We start from the raw sequence: 9573 nt of genomic DNA, 5'->3' as shown, positions 1-9573 counted from the left end.
CTCTATCATTTCCAACCATGCCGACTTTCTTGCATATCTTTGAACCTCGCTATCGCCTCATGATGCGAAGAGTCATGGAGAGTAGAGATCACAAGTTTGGAATGGTCATGTATAACCGCTTAGGACGACCGCAAGGACAACTAGGCGGGTCCCAATTCATGCAATATGGAACAGTTCTTAGAGTTGAGCGCTTTGAACTCCTTCCAGATGGCAGAAGCCTGGTTTTTGCCAACGGGGTATCGCGCTTCAAAGTCATTAAATCTGACATAGTGGATGGCTACCATGTTGGCCAAATACAGCGTGTTGACGATATTCCTATCGCGGAAGAGGAGAATTTAGAGTCCTTGGAGACATCGGCCGTCTCAAGTGGTTCAGCAGAAGCCCGGCCATCCCAACAGCCACTAGATTTAATGCCAACGCAAGAACTGTTTCAGTTGGGACTGGACTTTGTACGAAAGCGGCGGGGCGAAGGAGCCAGATGGCTGCAGCCACGCATCTTGATGGCCTACGGAGATATACCTTCGGATCCAGCGCAGTTCCCCTGGTGGCTTGCCTGTGTTTTCCCAGTATCTGAAGAGGAAAAGTACGCGCTTCTGTCAGCAACGAGTGTTAGGGAGCGGCTGAAGATCACCGCACAGTGGGCTAGAAGGGCAGAAACCCGGGACTGGTATGTTCCTCAAGTGTCCTTACCAGTTTTCAATAATCAATCCTCCAGAAGACACTTTATACTCACTTTGACACCTTTTTGTCAGGTCGACTCCGCAATCGTTCACCTCTGTCTTATGACTAGCCGTCCCACTTCTCGTCTTTGGTCTCATTCCCTTGGCTCTAGGTCCGATAACATCGTCCACGTCGGTGCGTTCTGCAAGTGTTCTCACCTCTTTCACGCCTTTCTCCTTGTCTGTTTCTGTGTCATTCGGTTCCTCCGGCCATGCTACATATGAAAGCAATCAACGGCGGATTGCGACTCAAGACGGTGGATCTTATCTTTCACAAACCCTCATTATTGGCATTTTCCTTGCCATCTTTCTCTTTCAGGTTGCCGCCAATTTCGGTCAAATATTGAGAATCAGACGACGAGAAGCAGTAGATACTAGGCAAAACATAGAGCAACAACCTGAGCCGCCAAGAGCTCTACAAAGGCCACAAGACGATGATGAGGGAGAGGCTCAGGCACAGACAACAGATACCGGGTAGAGCCTCTGATAGAAATTTTCTCACCTGAATGTTCATGCCGGAGAAAACTTTGAGATTACAGCACATGCCGCATTCTTCAATCGCTAATATCTTCACTCATCGGCAATGCGATGGTAAGCAAAAAGCAACTCCAGGTTTGGTCTCACATCCAATCTGCCTTTTTGCCGGAAATGGACTTGTCTGGCGATCTTCAACGCATCATGCACTCTGCGCGTAGCGGTCAGCTAGTGCGAAATCAGACGTGCGGCCGTTTGAAGTATTCGTTTCCTCGGTTTCCTATTCTTTCAAATACTTTTCCATCAGCAGTTCGTGCAGGAATAGCAGAACGCTCATCATGCGGGCTGAATCCCAGGACCACCGAATATGCTCATGCTCATTCTCCACATTCGAACGATCCACACTTTGAAAAGTCTGTTTATCTTTATACCCAACTGCGTACGTCGCTCAATCTCTGGATCGCTGCGCAAATCTGTTCACTGCCTCTGTATTTGAATCTAGGTCGCAGGAAAATCAAATCAGCTATTGTGTCAATTTTCTTGACACTGGTTGTACAGAATACCACAGATGAGCAATGAAGCATCCACAGTGAGGCGATGAGCTTTGTGGCTGGTGATAGTTGGATATGCAAGTGTAGCAAGCAAGCACCTTGCATCCGCTCACCGGTTGTGCATTACCGCCAATGGGAACAGTTGACAGATCATACGGATGGTGGAACTTGCTTTTCATTAATGTGAAGGCCTGTGAACCATCATTCACTTGACCTTGTCTTTTTTTGGGGGGATACCAGTTGGTCTAACTTGTCCAGCGGCACTAGACAGGGCGAGTCTGGGAAAAGTGAATGTTTGGTCACACAGCGCATTTTCAACATTTGAGAAGCGAGAGAAAAATATAGCAGATTGATAGATAGAGCTGGCCTACCTCTGAGTAAATTAATGCGCTCTGTATAGTACGTAGGTAGCCGTGATGATATGTAGTTTTGTAGGCTAGCAATGGCCATCAAGGGACTCACTCCCCTTTGACTGCTGTTTCAGCGAAACAATCCCAAGAATAAGTAAGTATGGCAACAGACTCAAGCTGTTCAAGCTGCCTGAGATAAGAGTTGTGGAGAGAGCATGAAGAAATCGAATTATACTTTGAAAACAAATGAGCAACTGCCTTGGTCATCTGGTCGATCGCTCCTGCAAAGCCAACGTGGGGTTATTGAATGATTGCGATATGCCTTTCCCCAGAGACATAAGGAGAATCTCGTCTTTGCCTCTTCTGCACCTTGTCTCTGCCTAAACTCTTTTCTGCCTTACTTTATCTCTGATTTGGCTGAAAGCATCTACTTATTAGATGACCTTTTTGGCTCGCTGGTTCGCCTCTTCCTCCTTCTATTTACTTTGTCATCAACTAACAACCGGTACTAGATACAATGTCTTCAATCACCTCATATGGAGACCTTTATTCTAGGTCCTTTGCTCAGAAGTAAGTATTCATACTTCACTTTCACACCCATCTTTGCTATAGCATGTCTCGAGAATCAGAAATGGAAAACAACAGTACTGACACTTCTGACAGAACTGAAACTGTGAGTTCCTGTCTTTCTACACGAGTATGCTTATCCCTGCTCATACTCGCGTGACGCTTGACCCAGCAAACTTTACCTCAAAATATCAGCCTGCTCGGCGCAGATTATGTGACTATTCTCAAATCAGAATACCAGCAGCTTGTAAGATACAGAGCCATCGTCCAATCGCTATTTCAGCGCCTTTTGCTCATGAATCTAGCTGCAAGCATCGAATCATCTCAGTAGGTCAACACATTTTACGCTGATTGACGAATCACGAGGCCATATTGCAAGCCCATATACTCACCTGAGCACCATGCAGAGAAGCTGAAAGACTCTCTCTTGGGCGGGGGTCTGTCTCAAGAAACTCTTGATGTAGGGTTGTGTACGGAGTCATCCCAACCATGCACTTGCTGACCACTCTCTGCTTCAGATCTTGGTCCACGGAGCAGACCTTCCGCCTCAGTCCTCAGAAGTTGTTGGTGAGATCCATGAAGAGAAGGATTTCGATGAACTCGGGAATCGTCCTGTTACTCAATTCAAGAGCTCCAATGATCATGGAAATGCTGCTCATGAGGCCGGCGAGATCTACGAGGAAGATACTGAAGATGATGGCATCGTTTCTCCAAACAGTGACGAAAAGGATGACTATGACGAGTCGAGAAGCGCAGATTCTGTTTCTACCCCAGCAGTTCAACGCACTGTCTTCATTCGTGGCCTACCGGACCGGGTCACTCATCAAGACGTCGTTGATGCAGTGCGAGGCGGTGCTCTGCTACATCTTTACCTTCGGGCTCGGGATCACGCCGCTTACGTGTCGTTTGTTGAACCAGCTGCCGCTGCCGAATTCCTTCAGTACGCAAAGACTTATGGCTGTCATGTTGCCGGGAAGCGCGTAAGAAAGCCCATCGAAGCAGCTGCACATGTACCTGTAACTAACCCCTCCTCATCTTCATAGGTCGAGGTCTCATGGAATGACCGGCAATTCTACCTTCCCCCATACGTCGGATCGAAGATCAAGAATGGCGCAACTCGGAATCTAGTGATCAACAATGTGAATGCAAATATCACCGAATCACTTATCCGGAGGGACCTTGAGCATATCCATAACCTGATTGTGATCACTGTTAAATTCAAGCAACGCAATGCATACATCTCCACGAACTCCGTTCACAATACACTATTTGCTCGGTCCTGCATGATGTCTCGAGGCACTTACAAGGGTATGCGCATTGGATTCTACCCTGATGAATGCGCAGGGCTATTGTCCAAGGTCCCCACTGGCCCCAAAAGAGAAGTGCAACCACCTTCGAAGAAGTCATTGTCAGCTTCAAATCGTTTTCACCTTCTTTCCCTTGATGGCGCCGGAGACGATGATGTTGAGAACCACGAGAGTCTACCTGACGCATTGGGCAGCCCGTGTTTGAACGGTGGCATTAACCTGGTGGAGAATAGAGTGTCAGCCTAACCCTGGTGACTGCTCTGGCATAGTTGTTTCGGAGACAAATGCATGCTCAAATAGCCAAGGTGGGTTCATCTCTCCCTCGCGTTTTCCCTCAATGACGCTGTCTTGCTTGGAATGATCTCGAATATGACAAAAAGTTTGAAAAGTGTCTTGACTGAGAGAAGCTGGTACGGCAGGTGAAGCTTCTTCCAATTGGTCTCGTGCGAATCCAGTGAATACGGATGCGGAACTTTCAGTGATGAAGGGACGAGCAGCAATGTTTGAGGAGGAAGACCACCTCTAGTAGGCAGATGCCATCCGTTGCCAAACGCTAAGCGTCTACGGGACATGAGGTTTGTTGCGTCCTTCAGCATCCGATGCGTCTATACCTATGTATGTGATGGAGGCTCACGATTCGGCGAATACTGCGAGAGACGCGATTCAAGTGCAATACTTTCTAGCAAAATTGTAGAACCAGGTCATCATCGATCATAGGCAGAATGGTGTTTGAATTTCCACGTCTTGTAACGGTAAAAAAGTCATCAAGACAACTGCACCCTTCTGAGTCAATCCTGGTCACAGTATATCCGAGAATTGCATTCCTTTTTTTGAGGTCCAGACCCATACAGATAAAGAGATGACCCAAACAGATGACGCAGGATAACCTCCGCAACGCTCATCTCTGTTTGAGGACAGATGGATGACAAACAAGAAAAATGGGTAATATTTCAGATTCCTGGCCTATACTAATTCCATCCGAGACAGGGCCAGTAACCCATTCCACTGCCACAACCAAATTCGAACCTTGTTCGATTGCCCAGTGGGATTGCTCCATGATCTCCTCCCCAGTACACCGTGAGAGAAACATAACACCATTCTGCGCTTTTTCGTGGCTTTTTGTTTGGTGGGGTCGTTTAACGGTAGGATTTCTGGTACCTGGCACGGGCACCGCGACCACCGAACTTCTTGGGCTCCGTACGACGGTTGTCGGCGACGAGCAGTGTGCGGTCGTACTGGACAAAAGCCTGCTTCAGCTGGTTCTTGGAGTGCTCATCGACGTACTTCTGGTAGTAGGCGACGATGGACTTGGCGATGGCCTGGCGGATGGCGTAGATCTGGGAGGTGTGACCACCACCGGAGACACGGACACGGATGTCGACACCGGCGAACTTGTCAGCGCCGACGATCAGGACAGGCTCGTAGACCTATTTGCATTGTCGTCAGATTCAGTTCCCTTTTGTCTTCTTCCTTCGCATTGTCGCGACGCTTTCGGATGGTTTTATAGTCGTACCTTGAAGCGGAGGATCTCAGGCTGAACCAGAGAGAGAGGCTGGCCGTTGACCTTGATGAGACCCTTGCCTTGCTGTTGATAACACAATTCTCAGCATTTGTTCTGTTGTTTCCATGCGAATGAAAAAAAAGCGAATCCCGTTTGTCCTCCGAATCAACCCTTCTCTTTCACGTTCCGGACGTTCTCTTCAACCTTCGACATCCATCTCGATAAAATCACGCAGTTTGCCAATTGGGCGACATCATAGGGAAATGGAAAAAAAAATTCTCCTCATACCTTGCAGTGGGCGACAGCGGTGGCTACACAGATAATCCCCAGTCAGTCATCACGTTTTCTCACCTCCGCGTCCCTTTGCAAAGCACACGAAAAACTTACCCGTCTTCTTCTTGCCGAAGCATTGCACACTCGGGACGGAAGCCATGATGTGTAGAGTGGCCCTTGTCGGTGTCGAGAAGGAGTGTGCCGGAGGGGTGGGTTCGAAGGGGTTGGAAAGTTGTCGTCGTCGCAGGGCTATATTTCTCGCGGCTTTCGATTCGAGATGGGCAGAATCCGTGCGGACAAACTCGCTTAGTGCGCCGCGCTAGTGCCGTTCTAGGGCTTGTCGGGGGGCTGCGGTCACGTGATACCAGAGCCTGTGGGAGTCGGCGATGCCGTCGAAGCTTGGAGGAGTTTGGACTCTGGGAGCGGAGGTTTGCCGGAAGTTTGGAACTTGGGATCAGCGACACGTCTTGTGCCAATTCCGGGGACTTGTTATATTCCGTCTTGATCTCATCAATCAATTGTTCTAATTTCGGTTTTCCCCCTCTCCATCCTCGTTGAGGAGAGCAGTTCAAGATGTCGCAGACCATAGGAAAGGTGCGGTAGCTCGCTCAGTCCTGCAACTCCATTCCTACCATCACGATCTAACATATGTACATATAGACACGTCTAGCCTACTCTCGCACATGGCACTATGTCGACGTCGGCTCTGATCCGCGCTCCCTCGGCCGCCTGGCTTCCTCCATCGCCCTGTTCCTCATGGGCAAGCACAAGCCCATCTACGACCCTTCGACAGACTGCGGAGACTATGTCGTCGCGGTAGGCTGCAATGACCTGCGGACCACGGGAAAGAAGCGCTTCCAGAAGAAGTACTACACGCACACCACGCGGCCCGGTAGCCTACGAAGCATGACCATGGACCAGATGTTCGAGAAATGGGGCGGTGGTGAGGTTCTCCGGAGGGCCGTTCGGGGGATGTTGCCCAAGAACCGGCTTCGGGATAAGAGGTTGGCTCGATTGAAGAGTGAGTTTCCCGGTCTTGGCTTTTTGATTGTTTTGGGAGAAGGAGTCTCTTGCTGACTTGAACAGCCTTCGAGGGTCTGGCTCATCCTTACAAGGAGAATATCGTAAAGTTCGGCAACAAGTCGGTTATTGGCAATTTGCCGGAGGTGCAGCAGGCCTTCAAGGAGGCTGAGGTTGAGGCCAAGCAGTCTGCGTGAACGATGCTTGGCCAAGGGGACGAAATCGAACAAGAAAGAGAATATTTCGCAGCTGCTTTGACTTCTCCCGCTCGGATGCGGCGCCATCTGCTTCTGTAACTCTATATTTTCTGTGCTCTTTTAGGACCGATTTACTAGCGCATGGGTGGGAGTTTTGTGACTTATTGTTTTTCATTCTCGGGATTTCTCTATTCAATCATTCCCAACAGTTTCCCCCTTTTGCAGCGGGATTCAGTCGCCTACATGTCGGTGCTTCTGTACTATACTATGCGCAACGGAAAGATGAATGATTGCTAGATGAAATACCCTATTCCCAGAGACTATGTACAGTTATGCCTTGGCTAACTCCGTGTCAAATCATGAAATGCAATCCTCTGACTGCGACGCCCTCACAGCTTCGATTTGGATGAACGGCCCACGGTGCACTTGATCAATCCGTTGGGATTTGTCTGAGGTGCGTACACCTCCGCATCCTTGCCGAGGTTCTTGAGGCCCTTGTGCCAGCTGAGGTCTGCAGAAATAAGAAATTAGCTATGGAAACCAAGTCAGAGGAAGCATCGTTAGTACTCACCAACTTCGAAGTAGTGCTTGTTAGGCAGAGAGTACTCGACGGTCTCGATGAAGGGCTCGGCCGCCAGGATCTGCTCGGACATCTTGTACATGGTAGCCTGCACACTGGCACTGTCGTCATGGGCAAATGTCTTGAGGGTGATATCCCGGGCCGCGGACCAGGCAGCATCGAACTTGGGGATGTTCGCGCGGACCTCGCCGAGGCCGCTGAAGCGCTTCCACTGCCAGGAGGCATCGACATCGGTGCTCAGGATACGATCCCAGGTCTCCTTGAGGGTGGTATACTCGTCGCGCAGGAACCCGTGGAACTGCGAGCCAGTGCTCTTGAGCACGGTGAGGCCGGAGATGGAGGACTTGATGTCGATGCCGACGCCCTCGGTCACGTCCACCTGGACGTTGCGGGTTTCCTCGCTGTCGCGGATGAAGGAGTGAGGGTGGGGCTTGCCGTCAATATTCATGCGCGTCCAGCGGTGGGTGATGATGTGGGCGTGCGCGGCGTGAATGTGCTTGTATTTCTGGATGAAGTGGGTGCCCAGGATGGAGCCGAAGAGCTCGGGGGGAGTGACGGGGTGCTGCTTGGCGAGGATGTAGATGGTGTTCTTGATCGAGTCGGTAGCAACAATGACGCTGTTGTCGGCCTTGGTGTAGCTGTCGTAGAGCCCAATTAGTCCTTTCGTCTGACTCTTTTCTATCACGTTCGACTCACGCAGTGTCAATCTCTCCCTCCAACAGCACACAGACGGTCATCTCCACCACCGTCTGCACACCGGTCTTCTCGTCCCGGTGGACCTTGTAGACACGGACATTGTCCTTTCCGTAGCGAGCAGCAGTAATAGGGGCCGACATTTTGATCAGTTAATGAGCAGAATAGCTGCAGTTGTTCGGAAAGAAGTGTAGTTGGAGAATTGGGGTGATTGCCCTGCGGGGAAGCTCAAGAAACGATAAGGAAACCGGGCGTAATGATTAAGTCAAAGCTCACGATTTGACAATCCGGGGAAGGAGGAAGGGAAAGCTTGATATTTGAATGCAAGCAGGCGACACAAGAGCTTTTAAATCCGGTAACCAAGGGACAACCGCGAAAAAACATCGCATCGCATGATGGTTGCTGGCGATCCATATCGGCCACCTCCGAAAGCCGCGCAATTGGACGGCCGCGGCCATCCCTCCTGCTGTACTCCGTTCCTAAAGCATGTCGCCGTTTATCTTATCGCGGTGTCTGAAGCTCGGAGGTCATGGTGTCTGGTAATCTTAAAGGCCGGCGACTGCCCTGCAGTTCATTGCATGATGCGATTAGTAGATGGAAACCATTGATGATGAGGGTAATGAGGATGCTCTTTGAACGATTGAGTTGTACCTGCGACTAGGTACCTGGCCGGATGGAGTTGACATGCGAGCCACTGGACAAAGGAACTTGGCCGAGGATCAGTTCTCGCCATGGACAACCTCAGTTCTGCAATGATGGTACAATTGCTAATACACGCTCAGTCTTTGAATCTGGAGTATGAGAGCTCTGCTTCGCTTTTTCGCGAGTCTGTCTGGACTGTGGAGTCACCACTTAGAATGACAGTGAGGAATGCAGGGGAAACCACCCCCCGACGTACCAGCATGTTGATTGTCGATAATGATTGTTGGTTCGCATAATATCAGAGATCCTCTCATCTGAGAAGCTGCGTGTTAGCTTGTGCGCAAGAAAAACACAGCATTGGTGTAGGTCAATGATTGTTGTTGAAGTAATTATCCAGCGCAACTCATCATTCTCATTGGCTGCTCACTAGATAGATGATTCGAGCTCTATTGCTCCACTCTTCTTCTCTTTGTCTATCATCGTGTTAATAAGCTCTTAGATCATTGGCAAGAGCAGCTTGTCATCAGCTTCAGAATATCAAGTCATTGGACTGGTTGGGTCAAAAGATGAGCTAGGGTTGCTGCTGATGCATCAAAGTCTGCTATGCTAGTTCGACTGCGCCAGCTGAAGATTGACAAAGGCAAGGCAACTGAGCACACTTGTTTAACTGCAACTGTCTGAACAGAATCCAAGCAGACC

General features: G+C 49.7%; 3 protein-coding genes across 3 annotated transcripts; 1 reads left to right on the top strand and 2 right to left on the bottom strand.

Moving 5' to 3' along the window:
* Positions 1 to 5104: 5104 nt before the first annotated feature.
* On the bottom strand, positions 5105 to 5902 carry RPS16 (40S ribosomal protein uS9; the record flags this gene model as incomplete). The annotated part of the gene is made up of 4 exons (XM_026760862.1): positions 5105 to 5395; positions 5482 to 5553; positions 5758 to 5780; positions 5857 to 5902. The coding sequence occupies 4 exons, from the start codon at positions 5900 to 5902 to the stop codon at positions 5105 to 5107; spliced, it is 432 nt and encodes a 143-aa protein (XP_026617374.1).
* A 413-nt stretch (positions 5903 to 6315) lies between these two features.
* CDV56_107192 (mitochondrial 54S ribosomal protein uL13m) lies at positions 6316 to 6959 on the top strand (the record flags this gene model as incomplete). Its single annotated transcript, XM_026760811.1, has 3 exons — positions 6316 to 6336; positions 6403 to 6763; positions 6829 to 6959. The coding sequence occupies 3 exons, from the start codon at positions 6316 to 6318 to the stop codon at positions 6957 to 6959; spliced, it is 513 nt and encodes a 170-aa protein (XP_026617373.1).
* Positions 6960 to 7348: 389 nt separating this feature from the next.
* On the bottom strand, positions 7349 to 8375 carry CDV56_107116 (urate oxidase; the record flags this gene model as incomplete). The annotated part of the gene is made up of 3 exons (XM_026760735.1): positions 7349 to 7470; positions 7531 to 8177; positions 8236 to 8375. 3 exons carry the CDS (start codon positions 8373 to 8375, stop codon positions 7349 to 7351), a joined length of 909 nt encoding a protein of 302 aa, XP_026617372.1.
* Between the last annotated feature and the right edge of the window lie 1198 nt (positions 8376 to 9573).

This window comes from Aspergillus thermomutatus (genome assembly GCF_002237265.1).
Source record: "Aspergillus thermomutatus strain HMR AF 39 chromosome Unknown NODE_24, whole genome shotgun sequence".
Taxonomy (NCBI): domain Eukaryota; kingdom Fungi; phylum Ascomycota; class Eurotiomycetes; order Eurotiales; family Aspergillaceae; genus Aspergillus; species Aspergillus thermomutatus.
Note: the sequence above shows the minus strand (reverse complement) of the source record. Positions and strands in the feature narration are given on the sequence as shown.